Source organism: Thunnus maccoyii, chromosome 11 (genome assembly GCF_910596095.1).
Source record: "Thunnus maccoyii chromosome 11, fThuMac1.1, whole genome shotgun sequence".
In the NCBI taxonomy this organism is placed as follows: Eukaryota; Metazoa; Chordata; class Actinopteri; order Scombriformes; family Scombridae; genus Thunnus; species Thunnus maccoyii.
In genome coordinates, this window is record NC_056543.1 from 14483861 (window position 1) to 14502444 (window position 18584).

At 38.7% G+C, this 18584-nt stretch overlaps 1 protein-coding gene across 2 annotated transcripts in view; it reads right to left on the reverse strand.

Moving 5' to 3' along the window:
• Positions 1–18584, reverse strand: part of LOC121907139 (receptor tyrosine-protein kinase erbB-4-like) — a 349464-nt gene that overhangs the window by 17850 nt on the left and 313030 nt on the right. For both annotated transcript variants that reach the window (XM_042426534.1, XM_042426533.1), the window contains exons 21-22: positions 1362–1517; positions 79–154 (exon numbers count right to left, since the gene is read on the reverse strand). In XM_042426534.1, the coding sequence (XP_042282468.1) occupies positions 79–154; positions 1362–1517 (232 nt within the window). The remainder of the gene's footprint in view (positions 1–78; positions 155–1361; positions 1518–18584) is intronic.

The following is an 18584-nucleotide window of genomic DNA, read 5'->3' on the forward strand; positions in this document are numbered from 1 at the left end:
GATATATAGAAAATACTGGGGCCATAATGGTTTTACCCACCTAATGGAAATTCCCCAAAATGAAAATTTGAAGCTTACCGTAACTCCAAACGTCACTCTGATGAGTGAACTTCCTGTAATGAATACATTCCAGGGCCATCCATTTGATGGGCATCTGCCAAGTAAGCATAGCATGTCAGTATTATATACATACAACATCCACCTGACCATGATCTGTTTTGCATATATTTCTTTAAATAAAATTGATATGATAACTGACAACAATAGATAATCTGTTGGTGAGATGTTGGCATGAAATTAACTGTTTTGGCAAACCATATTAGAGAGAAGAGAGGTATGACAGAATGAAGGAAAACAAGGTTTTATGATGAGAGAGAGGAGGCACACAAACTCACAGACACATACACACAAGCTCCAGCTGTATTGAAATACAGTAAGGCAAGTGGCAGGCTGGTCTGGGATGCATCTTAACACTGTGATTAGATTTTGAGGGCAATTCTATTGATTACAGTGATGGTGGTTGAGAGGAGTGGGATGTTGAAGGTGTCTGTCTTTCATTCAGTGGAGAGGATAATACTACAATGTTCAACATTGACACAAAACATGATGGACAGACTGGAAAGAGGCGTGAGAGAGGATGCAATAGTCTTTCATGAGAGGAGAGGATTTGAAAACAAAATACAAAAGAGGCAAAGGATGAAGAAAGATTAGAAGAGGCCAGAAGCCCATGTAAAGAGAGCCCCAAGGATAGATTTGTTTACTACATTTATATGGTTTTGAGATCTCCCTTCCCCAAAAGTAAATAAAACGGTCCAGTAGAGCAGAATAGTATCTCACTGACTCCATTAAAATTGTCCTTTGTGATGGGCTAAGTTCCTCCCTCAGGATATAAAACCCTAATTAATGTTAATGTCTATTGTTGTCTTTTAAAACATGTCAATGCAGGCTCAGGTGATCATATACAGTAGTACGTTTAGTACAGCACAGTATGGCAGTCACTATACCACCACAACTACTGATGCTATAGTGGTATAACTTCCACTAATAGTACTGATTTAATACTAGCATTAAGGCTACAAATGGTGCAGTTGCCACTAGATACACTAATATTCCTACTACTTGCAAAAATTAATTCATAAATTAAAGACAGAATAATGAAATGGATTTCATATAAAACATAAATATTATTTAATCCTATAATATAAATAGAAATTCTATTTTAAGATTTTTTTTTTTTCTAAATACTGTATATCAATTCAGAATTTATTATAATTAGCCATTCAGAGTGTTCTATTCCAGGGGCTCATTCTGGCCTCCAAACAAATAACAATTTACAAGTGTCAAGTGAGTCCATGATTTACCTTGCCTCCATCAGCATTATATTCCTTCTCATTAACATCCAGCAGGCGAGCCAGGCCAAAGTCAGTGATCTTGATATGGTTGGGAGATTTCACCAGGACATTTCGAGCTGCCAGATCCCTGTGGACCAGCCTGCGTTCCTCCAGATACATCATCCCCTGCAACACACACAGACACACACACACACATTTTCTATTGCGGTCATTTATATACAATCCTTGTATCTTCAGGCGTGAGTGTGCCCTGGTATGGTGCACAAACACGCACATGCAAGCCTGAATTCTGTTCAACATCACCATCTGTCTTCATCATCATCACTACCACCATCAAGACCCCATTAGAATTTTTATAATTATTTGTGTCATCATCATTACCACCACATTGTTATTTTTATGGTTATAATTCTCATCAATCAACAACTAGACTGCGGAAAAGCCGTCTTTATTGCTAAATGCTCGGTGATGCAATAACAACAGCATTCATAAGCATCAACCCAGAGGCAGGTTTTCAATTAAAAACAGGACCCATAGGAGCGAGAAATGTTGGAGTAAAACATTTCATTCAGTACATTTATTGAACAATTAAGAAACCACCTCACCACTCTTTCTCCCTGTCCTTACTTTAATTAATAATGATTATCTGCCTTGAAAAGAAGACTTTTTTTCCTGACATTCTCAGATGTTTAGATTAAGTTTCCCCATGAATTTAAATTCATTCCTAGGGGATCTTAGCCCCTTTTTTCAGTAAAAAGAGTAGCTCCCCCCAAACCGTTTTGAGTGTCAATTCAATGCAACTGAGACGCTGAACACGCACACTTCAATAACTTGGGCTGATACTGGTCTTTTCTTTGGAATATAAAACAAATAAAATCAGTATATTCTACCAGCAGCATCAACCAAAAACTGTCTGCATCAGCCTTCAAAAAAACAACTATGACATGTAGATACAGACCCACACTCACACATATACACACACACTGTAGAAATAAGGTGGGTATCAAACTTTGCATCACCAAAAAAACTGATTGGATAGGTCAGTCTGACACAAAATGCCAATAATGCCCTAAAGCTATAAAAGAACAGCTCTGCATAGTTGTATAAAAGCTTTGTAGTTACTGCATCTTGTGCTTGACATCTAGAGTCTACACTGTGTATCACAGCAAGAGTGGACCTTAAGAGAAAGAAAGATAGTACCTGAAGGGAAAGAACGATGTGAAAAAAAAAAACAATTTCAAATTGGATGAGCAATAACAGAAGCCACTTTGTTTGAAGTGGCGAGAGGACAGAAAAACTAGGCCTTATTTGAAACCATAACAAATTGGATTTAGTTGGAATGGGCTGAAATGAAAGGAGGAGTGGATGGAGGAGGAGAGAGGAGGAGGGGTGGAGGTAGGTAGGGGTTGAGTGGTGGCAGCCTAAGAGGTGAGATTACATTGGTAAGGCTGCCTCATTTGGCTCCCTCCTAGGAGGGATTTCAGCACACACCTGCGCATTTACACACATACATGCAACTCACATGGAGATACACCTGCATTAATGTGTATGTGTGTGGGGAGAGAGAAAAATGGTGACAGAAAGCTGGTCGAGAGTTTAGCAAGGACAGTGCAGTTAGAAAACAGTTTTTTATTAGATGTCATTATGTGACCCAAATGAAATAAAATGATGCACAATCACACACATACAAAAACAGTACATGCTGTTACGATACAAATATCCACTTATATAATTCATATATCAATGTGTTGCCATGTCTCATAGAGATATGTGATTGTCAGTAAGGAAATTATTGGATGGATAGTGCATAAAAGTAACTACAGCAGAGCACCGAAGACTCATATTCACACTCATTTATTCAGATTATGTGATTAATCACATAGACTGGACTTGGCCTCCCTCATGGCGGGAGATTCGGTCAGGATATGATGAAGATGGTAAGTTCCAGCCTGATGATCAGTTTTGTTAAACTTCATTATTCAGTTTCACACAGTTTGAGAGTCTTGCCTGATTGGATGAATGGACAAAGATCCGTTCACAGGTTGCCGCAGACCAGCAACTAAATGGTGGAGCCAGTAATGCATAGTGATTTTACTGCAAGCAAAATAAAATATAAATATATATATATATATATATATATATATATATATATATATATAAATAAAATATAGGACTTTTTTTCAACTATAACACAAGTATGAGTTGATTGCCAAAACATTTTGTGATTAATGAACATGATAGCTTATGCAATTTTTTACATAAGAATCTGATGAGGAATACATCGTTATACGCAGTCTAAGAGCAGGGAAACATAGCAAATATTATGTACACTAAACACCGGTGCTTTAAGCTAAATCTGATGGTGGTGCTAGATGAGAAGTTAAGGTTGTCATCCAAGTTATCACAGTTCATCCTGAAGGGGGCATGAATGTTTTATAGTTATCCATTGTTACTGGATCCGTTGTTGAGACATTTCACTAAAAACCACAAATGTGAACCTCATGATGGTGCTAAAGAAAAAACATCAGGGGATCAGTAGGATTAATCCTATGGGGACAATGAATGTCTGTGCAAAATGTTATGGTTTTCCATCCAGTAGCTGTTGAGATAATTCAGTCTGGATCACTGTCTGACAGACCAATCACCAGACCAACCATCCCTTGATCCTTTCCACTAGCATGTCTAAAAATAGCAGATGCCACTGTTGTTGGCAGTAAAAATGATGCTGGGTATGCTGCAGCATGAACTGATGTACAAAGTCAAGGGAGAATACATGTTAGGAAAAGTGACACTGATGTAGACAAACACAATGCTGATCAGCATCAAAACATATTGAGTAAGATTTGTGAGTTTCTTGATCTCGCCAGTGTTTTGTTCTCCTCTGTGCACACATGCATTGCACAGTCTCAGCATGAGAGTAATACATGGAAAGGGTGCAATTGAAAAGGTTGGGATTTTAGGTATCCCATGCTGGCCATTGCGTAAGGCTTACAAATCATCAAGTATATGTGTGTGTGTGTATGCCAGGTACACACCAGGTTTCTGACAGATTCTTATTTGTACATAAATCGCACCCGGTAATCTCCTCAATTTTCAAGACAATTAAGCAGTGGAGGGAGAATAGATGGCTTGGCAGCCCGTGAATTTTAATTTGCCAGCACAATGAGATTGAGAGGGGGAGGTGATGATAGAAGTGTGCAGAGTGGGAAGTGGCTGCAGACGTGCTTTCGGAACAAACTTTTTTTTTTTCCTTTTTCTACTTGGTTGCTCTCATTTACTGCCCTCCCATGTGGACATGAAGAGAACAACTCACTGCCAGAGGTTTGTAATTGCAGCAAACTTGGATGCGACGACCTGGGAGATGCCAGTTGTGGAAGCCGTTATTCAGGTAAGCCTGCCACCGGAGAAAATCCACAGGCTTCAGACAGACTCTGTTATGATCGCACCTCCAGACAAGACCTGCTTTCCAATCCGTGGGGATCAGACCTATGCCCTACACCTTGCACTCTGAGATTTTATATGGAAAAGCAAGCCAAGGTAAAAATTTCAATGAGGCTGAAATATAAAGGCTTTGAATCATATAGAACCATATAAACCAAAGTACAAGGTTTTGTACTTTGTGACAGCCCTATGTTTTCACATTGCTACATAAAGAAAACATCTGCACCCTGAAAGAAACCAAGGTTCGCACAATTTTCGACACGTATTTTCATGCAAACAAATTGCATTTTTTTAAAAAGGCCTCTATGTAAAGTCTGATGTCAAACTTTCTGACTACCTTTTGTCACTGCAGTGAGTGAAGAAAGTTACTGATTTATGCATAATGGCTTTATGTTTGTTTAAAGTAATAGTGGTATAGTGGTAAAGAAAATCTCTTTTATAGAAGAAGAAGGGAAGCTTAAGAGGAGATGAGCAGTGCTGCAGGTCTGAATGCAAGGTGCTTAACCGCGCTCTCACCGGTCTAGAGAATTATTGCCCTCCCAGAAAATATTCTGACCTCCTGTCATGGTTATTTATGCTTATTTTACCGAGTCATGTGAACAAAACCTGAGTGGACGATATTGTCCTCAGATGTGTTTTGTGAAGACAGATTTGGTGGCGAGTGGCAAAGGGCTGGAGATTAAATCAATAGGAGGAGAGAGTAGAGAGGTGGTGCCCATTTTTCACCAGCTGGCACTTCCATTGTTGTTTATTCTGGCAAGATAGACACACACACATAGTCACACATAGAGAAAGCTGTCAACACAAACAGGCAGCACACACACACACACACACACACAGAAATCTATAATCAAGTGATTCATCCTGATGGAATGTTATTCATGAGGAAACACTTCTAATGAGATTGAACATCCTATAGAGCCTCTATAAATCTCTTGTGTGTGTGTGTGTGTGTGTTCTGGGGTAGGAGTGACATCTCCTACTGGGTATTTGTGTTCATTGTGATACAAGAAGAATTTATTCTTGGGTCTCACTGCATGTCACCATAAATTGTATGTTTTAATTAAATGTAAATTATTATTTATTCCTTATCTAGCTGAAATACTATTTTACAAAAAAAACAACATTTTGGTACGTGCACCAGGTTGCAAGTTCCTAATTCTACTAATCTGACGTCACTTCGGTATCGTCCACTGTTACGTGCACCGGGTTACCAAATATCATAACTACTCTTACATCATATCAGTAACATCTATCCTTTACGTGCACTGGGTTGCAAGTCACTAATACAACTAGCCTAACCTCACTTTAGTATCGTTTGCCGTTATGTGCACCAGGTTGCAAGTTACTAATACTGACTCAAATGTCACTTCGGTAACATCTGCCATTGCATGCACCGGATTGCTAGTTAGTAATGGAACTAATCTAATGTCACTTCCAATCAATCAATCAATCAACTTCCATTGTTATACGCATCTGGCACCGGGATGCCAGCGCCCCTACTGCCGCCTATTTCCAGTTATCGTAGCAGCAAACTCGAGTCAGAGCATCTGGCACCGGGATGCCAGCGCCCCCCTACCGCCTACTTCCAGTTATTGCAGCAGCAAACTCGAGTCGGAGCATCTGGCACCGGGATGCCAGCGCCCCCTGCCGCCCACTTCCAGCAACCTCTGCCACCAGCTTTAATTGGGGCCTCCGGCACTGGGTTGTCAGCGCCCCCTGCCGCCCACTCCCAGAAATGCCCAGACAACACCAACTCTATAAAGGTGCTGTCCTTTCTGCCAGTTTTTGGGGGTTTCCATGGTAGATGATGATGATTCCCCTCCAAATGGCCAACCGAGATCACGCAGTTGCAGGAAATTCTCTAAAACGTCTCCAGTTGTTCATGAGATCTATCCAGCGTCATTGCTTCACAACATATACAGCATAACCTACCCATCATTCGATCTCGTTACCGTGACAGTTTCATTTCCCTACGCCCTTCCGTGATGGCCATCAAAACACATACCATCCATGTTTACCCAAGCGGCATCAACTTCTTCTCTAATCTCCTAACGGACAGCTGGGCCCGGTCTCCAACCATTCTCATTTAATTTCACTCCTCATAGAACTTTTACACCAAGAGTGAGCTAAAAATCCTCGCCGCCTTCCTCTTACTGCCGACTTGCTGTCAGTCAGCATTCACACTATGCTCCAGATATCGCATTCTTCACGTTGCTCGTAATTTAGAAGTCACATTCTCATTTGCATTCTTCGGTTAGCTCATATGCTCAGAATTCACTGCCTCAACTCTTCACTCCGACCCAAGCTGCTACTCCTGCTTTTCAGACTTGCCTTATTTCTTGGATGACACCGTCTCCCTCTCTCTCAACCCAGCCGGTCAAAGCAGATGGCCGCCCACCTAGAGCCTGGTTCTGTTCGAGGTTTCTTCCCATTAAATTTTTTCCTCGCCGCCGTCGCTAAGTGCTTGCTCATGGGGGAATGTTGGGTCTCTATAAATTAAGAGTATGGTCTTGACCCGCTATATACGAAACATGCCAAAAGATAACTTATTCCTGATTTGGTGCCAATTAAATAAAATTGACCCGACTACTTAAATCGAACCAAAACAGATCAATCCGGTCAGTCATACTTAATTTTACTTCAAAGTCAATCGCTTCTAATCCTTCCGAGACCAACGCACTGCTTGCAATTCCAATTCATTTCGATGGACACTCCTTCAAGACCAGTGCCGCTACTTTCAGCCTTCATACAATTCATGGGTCATCTTTCCTCCCAAACGTACCATCGCTACACCCTTCGAAATCTCAAAGATCTCAGATTTGCTCAACTTTATCTTAAGTAACTGGAGGTTTTTGGGGGTCTGCTGTTGCCCGGGTGCTGAGGCGGATTCCCCATAAGCTTCCCCACAATGCAGTCAGCAACTGAAAGAACTATGCACATTAATTGTTTTCCTCAATAAATCATCCAAACGCATCTTGTTGATGGTGTGGTCCTTGCTAGTGAAATCATATTTATTTTTACTATTTGAAATCTGTGGTTGCGGTGAAATCATTGTGGTGCTCAACTCTCCAACATCCACAGAGGTGGTGCCTGTGCCTGGTTCACTTAAGAGTATGGTTGGAATTTGATGTCATGTTGGCCATAAAGTTAAGTTTAAGTTGGCAGTCAATTGCTAATTTCCCTTCTAATGTGCACATGTGTAAAAAATCATTGTTTAGTTAAAATATCGTTGCTGTTTTCCCATTGTGAACAATGATGACTGCATTTTTACAGGGGGTTAACCGTTATGTTGTTGAGGATGAATGAGACTTTTTAGCACTGAAGATACTCCCTCAATGATGGCATGTAAGACCCAAGTCCTCGTGGACTCTGAAAAAGTGCCAGCACTTCTTGCTTTCCTGGCTGCTGAGGCACAACCAGGAACACTTGTTCTGATGATCAGAGGTCTAGTGCATCTATGATGAATCATTAAATCACTGATATATGGTGTGCCCAAGTTGTGTAAGGCCTTAAAAGTAATTAGGAGGGAAACTTTGAGTTCAATCCAAAATATAATAGGGAGCCAGTGCAGTGGAGCCATCGCTGGGGTTATATGGGAATACTGTGGGGTCTTAGTTAGTAAATGTATGTCTTGGCTTAACCCTCTGAGGTCTGAGCCATTTTTTTCCTATTACTGGTGTAACATTTTATTCATTTTCCACAACAACCAATATGTGCAAATGTTTATTGTCTTCATATTTGTAGAACAAGGCCTCAGATGAAAAACAAACAAAAATAAATAAAATCTCTATTCATAAAGTTTCTATTACACGGAAAAACAGAACTATTTACATTTTTATCGAAACTGTCCATATTCATTTCTTGGTGTGTTTTTATGTTGTTTTTTGTTTTTTAATGGAAACTGGCATTTTTGCCTGCCATGTCACTTCCACCAAGCTTGCTTGCCGTTCCTCAATTTCTGTTAAGTAATAAAACATTTGCAGACAGAATAAAACACCAAACAGAATAAAAACACACATTTCACTACATGTGTAATGTGCGCATGCTCCAATAGTCAAAGTGCACACAGAGTCTTCATGTAGCTCAATACGCTTCAGATACTATCTTAACACATTACTTACTTGCTTCAGTGGTTCCTTGATAGACTATCAAACCCCTGAATGGATTATAAGAACTGATGGCTCGTTGTAATGGCTGAACAGTGTGCTGCAGGACAGATTTTAAAGTGTCTAGCAAGCAGCGTTCCAGAGATATTCTAAAAATAGCAGTTAGAGTAGTTTTTTGTTGTATACAACATTGTTACAAGTAATCAAAATGGTCCATGCAAGAGGAGACAAAACAATGGATGGTTTGTTTTAGTTGTTGAAAGGATAAGAAGGGGTGTAGTTTGGCAATGTTTCTTAACTGGAAATAGCAAGACTGAATTACTGACTTATGTTTCTCAAAGTTTAGCAGGGAATCAAAAATGACCCTATGGCTAGAGGACCAAGAGCAAGAGCTGGTGTGAAATGTCAGAACTCTGATCTAGGACAAAAGCCAGAACTTCAATTTGAGATTTAGCTGAAAAAAAAGACATCCAAGTAGCAAAGTAGACAGATTTGAAAGTTCCTCAGTTTTCCCAAATACGTAAAGCTGGACATCATCCACACTACAAAGATAAGAGACACAGAACAAATTGAGCACTGCACCAGTAATCCCAACCCATATCCTCGGATGATCTAATAAAATATTATGGTCCATGGTGTCAAACGCAGCACTTAAATATAGAAGAATTAAAATACAGCTTTGGTCACAATCAGAGTGTAACAGGATGTTATGTGTGGCTCTAAGCAGAGCAGTCTCTGTGCTTTCTGAACCATGACTGGATTTTATCAAATAAATACATTTGCCCAACAATTTCCAAAAGCTGCTTTGAGACAACTTTTTTCTAAGATTTTTCAAGCTGTTCTTCAAGGAACAGAGTGGTAGCACAGTGAAATTAACTTAGTTTAGATTAGCTTTGTATTCCAAGGATGCCAGCTGTTGTGAGATACTGTATGCACTTCTCCTTTCTACTGCAGTATACTAGACCCTGTAAAAAATATTGTAATTACAGTGGATGAGAGTATTTTATTCTGAACACTGAATACTCAGCAGCAAGAGAGCATGATTCATCTGTGCTTTTTTTTTTTTCTCTTTTATTATACAGCCTCATTGGCTTATTTTGAGAGGGATGCCAGTATTTCTGGAGGGCACAAGATGTTTGGTGACTATCTATTGTGTGTTATCATATTGTGAATAACGGTGCAGCTTATTGGAGGTGTGTGACACCAGTGCAGCATCTGCTTGACGTAGTACATGTTTAATGTATGGTTTAGATATAAAAAGATCCCAGTGGGCATGGGAGAAGGTGAATCATTGTTTAGGGATTGATGTGAAACAAATCAGACCAATGTGGAGGAGAAAGAAAGAGAAAGGGGAGGAAATGATTACACAATAATGATGAAAGCGGTAGGCTTTCATTTCATTTTGAGCTCCCATGTCAGAATGAATTTTAGAAAATGACATTGGGGGCAGCTTGAATATGAACAATCTGTCTGTGTGCAGACTGGGTTAGCAGTGTGTGAGGGGAGACCTTGTCCGTATGCATTTATTCTGTCTGATGAATGCTTAATGCAGCATTCACTACAGTACCTACAGCTCAGAGGTGGGTTTATATCTCTTATACAAACACACACACACACACGCACACACACACACACACACAAACATTGTCATGAGTGTAATCAAACTGACACAATATACAACCATTCCTTTTAATCTAGAAATCACCTGACTTGCACTGATAAAAAAAAAGAAGATAAATGACTGTGCACCCTATATTAATAAGTGCCTGCAATATTAAAAATAGTTATTAGCCACTCTTCAAAAATCAAGGGCACTTCCTGTTTTGTATTTTTTGTTGGGACAAATGCATAATGCTAGTCTATTGTGCCTTTATCTTTGCTTGTGTCCCTGGTAAAATTGATGTGTGACCACTGACAGGAAAATCAGTATTCAATACAAATTCAATATTTGCTGGACTTTCACTTGACCAGCACAGATTCTGGAGAGGAAGTTTTTTTTGTTGTTGTATTCTGAGTATATCACACAATTGGATTATTTGCCTGAAAAATCTGTATGCAAATATGATGTGCTGATGAGAACAAATAACAGCACATTTGGCTTCATTGCCAAGTGTTGTGTGCAGAATTATTACACACACACACACATAGTGCACCCAGACAGTCCTCAATTGTGCGTAAAGCATTCATGGATGCCTGGGAGCAAGCAAGCTGGCCGAAATCTTCTTATAGAATTAAGTCTTTCTTCTCTCTATCGCTGCTATCTCTGGTTCAGCATTAATAAGAGAGGTTAGAGAAGCAATTCAGATGCCAGCTGAAGTCAGGTCAAGGTCTTTACTCACCAAGGCACCATTCACATAAATTTTCTGACCTGTGCTCCAACAGAAGCAGAGTTGGAACGCTGTCATAATAAACCATGCAAGATGAGTTTGTGTAAGCACACAAAAAGGATTATTTAAAACCTCAAAGCTATATTGCTTTGTGTAAAATCTTAAGGGGAGACTATATTGGTATATCAGTTGTGACAACAAACAATTTGTTATAATTTTGTGAAAGCAATAATTAATACAAAACAAATTAATCTTTGCATTGTTTGCGGGAGCTTACAATTTTGTCAAACCTTTTCCATTACTGTCATTTGCTAATGGACTGTTAAACTTTTTAAAATCACTGGAATTAAATGACAGTCAACTTACAGTGTTGGAAACACTCTGAGATAATTGCAACATTATGTGAAGTTACTGTGCAACTTTTCCACAGCAAAACTGTCAATGTGCATTATTACACACAGAAAATATGACGATAAGAACTGCTACTCTCAACCTCATTCACCAGCTTTTTACCTCAGACTTTGCAGAGCTGCCTGTAGTCCGTCCTGCTTCCCAAAACACCACCAACACAAGGCCTCTGACATAAAGGGTGCACCTGTGACTGACAGCTCACATGACTGATAGATTCAACCCTTCGTTAGTATTGCTGGTTAGCTCCACCCTGGAGGCTACCATTTGTTTTTTGTTTTTCTCTCTCTCTTTGACTTATAGTTGAAAGAGAAGTGTGGGAAACACACGGGTTATGTGAAAATCTGTTGCTCTTTGTAGGATTTTAGAAGTTTTCTTTTAATTTTTATTTTGGACATCTGTGCAGTCTGGTTAGGCATCAGGTTTAACAACAGATCCTGCTCAAGGACATTTCAGAGGGATTGATGTTTGCCTGCATGGAGGCTTGAAACAAGATTATTTTGTTAAATCATAATACTTGCTACCCTGTTTACTATTCCATATTACTGTAGCTAGATAATCAAGTAAATGCACTTTAGAGCAAAGTTCAGTTGCTATTACCAAAAGTACTCCTGTGACCCTAGAATAATCATAGATCATGGAAATGATTTGTTAAAAAAATAAAATAAAATAAAATAACTGTCTTGAGATGATTGAAAACATTGTGTATTACTTCAAGACAGCTCCATACCGTGTGGGAAATGAGGATGTGATTCTGGGGAAGATGGGTGGTTCTGTTTTTGCTGAAAAGCTGTCGGGCAGCCATCACTCTAAATAGGATTCAACCTCTTTCCTGTAACTGTCACTGTGGCAGCTGAACAGGGAGTGACCTCACTCAGCCATGATTGTTGATTTTTTTTTAAGTTAACAATCCTGCTGTCATTCAGTGAATTCATTCTGTATCTTCTTCCAATAGAATAATCAGGTCAGAATTTAACCTTAGTTTTAGTTCATGAATGTGACTAGATGGTCCAGATATTTGATGTCTGGGTCCAGTCAGAATTGATATCTTTTTTTGCATTGAGGTTAGGAAGAAACGTGGATTCTTGGTAAGGTTGCATAATATTACATAGAAAAATAGTATGGGCAATAAAAAATGAAAAGATTTGAAACTGAGGGGATAAAAAAGAATTAATCTTGTCAACAATCCACAAAGAATCCCCATTACCTCTCTTGATGGGCTCTAAAAAGTGCTCTATCCATACTTGAAAAGATTACTTTGCTAGTAAAATACATATTTTATCTCAAGTCTATTAGGCAGTTTAAGCACATATTTTATAGACTAATGCATTTAGCTAAAAGGGAGTTAAATTCCTCTCTCTCCTACATGTCAAGAATTCTTATTCTGTTTTGAGTCAGTGGAACTGATGTTCACATAAACTGTAATTTTAATGAAGCGTAATGAACAAAAAATTAAAACCTGATACAATACACAAGAGAAAAACACCAGAGTCCTTTTCTTGAGAGAAAGGTAAGAGTTAAGCTAATATTTCTGAAACCCTTCATCCGGCTTCTTATGAATAAATGTATGAAGGGTATCCTTTGACCTATCCACCCACAGAAGGAGAGACAGAGAAAAAAAGCTCAGGCAGAGAGAGAAATAAAGAACAACAAGACAGCAATACAAATAAAGCAGAGTTATTTAAAGCTGATTTAAGTGAAGATCGTATGCATCCCTTTCTTAGTGGCCGCAATCACAAATTTTGGCGTCAACACAAAACAATGTCCATCTATACCCATATGGATGCCAGTTATGGCTACTTGTGTGTGTAGGCAGACCTGTCATGCACAAGTGCCTCTAATAGTGAATATTACAAAGCAAAACCAAAACCAAAAACAAAAAAAAACACTTAATGAAACTTTTGGGCCAATTTCTACATAACTAATTTGTTATTGCATGGAAGAATCTATTGCACCTCTAAATCTTGATTTTGTGGCTGACATAAAGGGGAAAGAAACCAAGCACTAACATGAACATTATTCATAAAGTAAAATAAAAAAAGATACAACTGCAAAATCTTGAATTGGGCACAGAGTTTACAAGTACTTGCAAACCAAACAAACTGCTGTCCATTTCCTTTTGTTGAAGCTTACATAATCTTAGCTCAATATCAGTGGAGTCCATCCAACTCTGTCTTCATTTGCTCTTGGCTTGTCCTGTCAATGTGCATCTAATCCATTCATTCTTTACTGTTAGTTTTAAAACAGACAGCCATATCCACAGGGTTGAACTCTTCTCTATCAGGACCCATCCAGTCTCCTGATTATTAATCCAAGTCACCACAGCACTGAGACATCCTGCCCAGAAATAATATGTTAAATCAGGTAAACCCAGTCCTCCCTTTTTTTGTTTTGTTCTATAAATTTGGATATGATTTGTCTAGCCAATTGAAAGTGGATATGGGTATCCAGACAGCTAAGGGTTAAAACAAAAAGAAAAGCTAGGGCAACGTAAATCTTTACTGATTCTATTCTTCCAAATAAGGAAGGGGGAAGGATATCCTACCTCACCTCCTACCAGATCTTCTTTTGTTTGAATAGCTTATCATAATTTGCAGTGAAAAGCTATGACCTCTTGACTTTGTACTACATTGTATATTGTACAATTCTCAAAGAAACTCAGTACAAAGTCAAGAGGTTGTGATATGTAGCACAACAAGCTAGCAAAGCACTGTAAATGGAATCGCATTCCCACACATGTGCAGTGGCGTCTGCCTTACGCGGAACTATTCTCCGGAGACTGAAAACATGATCGCTGCTATTAGTCTTTGGCAACTGGGCTTTACGTAATTGAAAAGTAAGCAACCTATTTGCTCTGCTGCCCATCTCATAATATTTCCATTAATAAATCAAAGACCTCCCCTCAACTCTATAGGTTAATAGCTCATTCAACTTAAATCTGGTGTTTCTTTCTCACTTGATTGCTTGTGTACTCTCTAGCCTTTTAATTTAATTCTCCAGTTCCTGCTGTTTTTCAAGCCTCAGTTTATTTATCCTAGAAGATGTAGCAATTATTTCCCCTTGCTTCCCATAACATAGAAGAAAAGACACTCTCATTATGATTAAATATAAAGTACTCAGCCAGATCGTTCTGCAGTTCCTGTTTTATATTTGGGTCATCTAATAATGAAACATTAAGTCTCCAGCATTTTAAATATGTGTCTGGGCCTCAAAAAATTTTAAGGGTAATTGCTCTATGGCCAAAAATCATGATAGACTCTATTTTATTTTATTTTACTATATGTAGATCTTTTTTTTTTTCTTGAAAAGATCTTTTCTATAATATCTCCCATGAACCCGAGACTTAGATGTGAACTCCCTTATTTTAGGGTGGAGAGAGCGCCTAACTTCAACTAAACCTATTCCCCCATCATCCCTTGGGTGGTCTTAGATTTTTTTGGATTTAAGTGATTTGTCTGTAGGTAGATCTAATTCCATGTCTATTATGCAACTGAAATCTCCCCCCATGAGAATTATTGAAAACGAACTTCCACTGACAGAATGGTTTCATAAGAAATATATGATTCTTAATATACAATATATATTTTTGCTGTAAAACTCCCTTTCTGGATATATATTTTTTTAATTTTCTAATTTCCACTCTCGCTGTTCTTGACCTAAAGGTAGTTTTATACTACAGAACTGTGCATTTGTGTCTGTGTGTATGTATGTATATATGTATAAGCAGGACTCAGTGTTAGGCCAGTCTGCCAGTGGGATGACAGCATAATGTCAACATCTATAGTCTGATGGGGTCTTAGGTGTTTAGGTGAGGTTGGTAGGAGGGTATAGTGTGCAAACTAACCCATTTAAGACCACAAAATAAAAGGACACATCAGAAAAAAGAGCAGGTGTACATGTGGTGAGGGCAAAGAAATGCTAACACTCAGCAGAAACACATCCATCCTTCCTCTTGTTAATTGAATCATCTCATACTGATAGGTCAAAATGAAAGACTAAACAATGGTGTGGAAATGGCTGGCTTCAGCAACTCACAATTTATTTCTCTGTCTCTGCCTCTGCAGGGGCATTGGCTCACTAAACACTAAGTGAAGTCCCTGCTTCTAAAAACCCTCAAGGGTCATTTTCACTGACACATCACAAAAAGGATACAGGATCTAGACCAGCTGATTTAAAGTTCATGTAGGGCACGAGACGGTAGAACAGTGAGCCATCCAGCAGCCATTCATGGCTGAATAAAATCAACTCTCACTTTGACTCAACTCTCACTGAACACGTCCCTTTTTTTCATAGCAATGCTAAAACAACAACAAAACAAAACAAAACAAAAAACATGCATATCCCATAGTTGCCTAAATTGTAACTTTGCTATGGCTTTAAACACCGAACTTCCAAGACCAACTGCCCTACAGTAACAATGCATGACAGAAAGTCCCCTGTTAGCTTGTCACTGACACAGCAGAGCACCACAAAATTAACACAATGTCAATTCTACAGCATAGTTTTGGATTAGGCAACTTGTACTGTGTTCAAGTTAATTTGAACAAATTAAATGTTACTTCTCACCTGGCTTGAATTTTCCACTGATGTCATTTTAATTTTAGATAATGCTTGATACTTGCCCTCTATTATAGTTATAAAAAATACACAACTTAGACTCGCTTGAGCTACAGTATACAGTTTTAAGGGTTAACTCAATAAATTGTATCATATAGTGCATTTCTCTGCCTCTCTTTTTCTCGCTCTTACACACTTTCAATATTGCAATATTTCCACTTAATGTCTTTAGTTACTGCAGTCATACCATCTGTGTGTTTGCCTGTCCCTCCCTGTCTCATAGATATAAGGTATGGGCCACATTGCACAGTGTTGCACACTTGGTCATCACTGACCCACATACAACCTGGCTATGAAAGTGCAGGGACTGCCAATACCTGAGGCAGACACACAAACATACACACAGGACAAATGCATGTTAAGAATATGTAGCTAAAACATTAGATCCTGATATTAGTGTGATGAGAGCAAATAAAAACAAAGAGAGAAACAGATTAAATGGAGAGAAGATGAATGCCATGAACGAAGAAAGGTGTTACTTTGTGGGTTTTGCGTGTATGTATGACCCAGATTGTGTGATCTAGCCATGCTTCCTGTCAATTTACCACTACTGTCTCACTACTGCCAGCCTGCTGGTGCGCCAGGCTCCCACAGGCACCTTTGGGATCAGGTGGTAGATTCATAACATACGCCAACAACATGACCTTGTCCTGGAAAAGCCTACTCAAGCCCAGTGATGGGGGCAACAGGGGCCAATGGGGTGAGTGGGAGTGCAGGAACAATCAGACACCAGATGGATATGTTAATGTACTTGGCATGGTGTAATCCGCTACTACTTGTTCTTTCTCTTTGTCAGTCTGACTCTTGTTTCTCTTGCTGCCTTTGCCAATGAGTATCCACAGCAGAAAATGTCATTCTTAAAGTGAGGTCCATAAATATATGACTGGTCAGCTTCTATCAGCAGCCAAAGAGCAGCAGCGACATAAACAGGTTTCTGGCATAGATCCACCTAATTTTTGTCCCCTTCAATCACAGTAGCCTGTAATTTGCACAGTAAATCACAACACTGGGCACTAAGCTTGCTAATTAAAGTAGAGATCCAACCAAATATATGTTGAAGAAGATACACAGTGCAACACCACACTTCATAATGTAATAATAATCATGGGTGGTGCACTTGGATGAATAGTTTTGTAGTTTTTGTTCCCAGGACCAGAAGGTGACACTGTACAACCACAATTCTCAACATCTGACTCATTGATTATCGATTAACAACCCTTAAAAAAAATAATATTTTTTTAAAATAACAAAGCATCAAATAACCACTTCATGTGTAGCCTGTAGTAATAAACCCAGAGAGGTCACTTATTTTGCAGTATTCTTCAGCTCTACAGAGCTGTTTATCATCTTTCAGCTCATTGTTTTGGTTTCACAGCTCACAAACTTTGCTATTTCTTTTTACAGCAGCAGCAGCAGCAAATGTCAGACAGACAAAGTTGGTGACTAGCTGTTGCTGGTGAACACAGTGAAGTAGAGTGACTATTGGATTACTGTTCTGTGCCATGACAGACTGGAGAGTTTTTAAGCATACATTTAATAGAAAGCAGGGAGATGTGTAGAAAATGACTCACTCACATGGTTGTTGGAGGAAACTGGAGCACTTGGAGGAAACTTATTATAAGAAAGGGAAAACATGCAAAACTACCTGATATTTCTGTTCACATCACTACTGTGTTTCATACATTTTTTAAAGGTTAGTTACATTGTCTCTTGCTATTTAGTATCAGACTAAAATGTAAATTCATAGACCAGGAACATGAAGAAGGCTGGGAAGGTATTCATCCAAACAGAGTGAAATGAAAAAGTTACATAAAATATGCACATATTTAAAGAAAATAAATCCTCATTTTGTTGTGGATATGTGTATGGTATTTGTGTGTGTGTATTTACAGCCCCAAAGTCTACATCATTTGTTAAAATGAAGTGTGAGTATGATGCTGAAAAGATTGAAAATGTGCACAGGAATTTGTTTTTACTTGTGAAAAAGTACACAACAGTATGTAAGCAATAAATACAGCAATTTGTGAATTACTTTTTTTCTCTGATGTGAAATATCACATCATATCGTGAATAATTATAGGCATCAAATAAAACATATGAAAGTGATTTTCTTCTTTTTTGCAAGGTATTGAGATTACAAGTGGATTTCTTAATTAATTTGTTGATACACCGTTAGAAAATAGAGAATGCACGCAATGAGAAGGTGTAACTGTAATTTGTGTGCATGGAGAAGAAAATAATGAAAATAAGTGTATCTTATTGTGTGTATGAGCCTGTGTATTTTTGTCTGTTAACACCTTTTAATGCAATGAGACCAGAGGTATCAAACA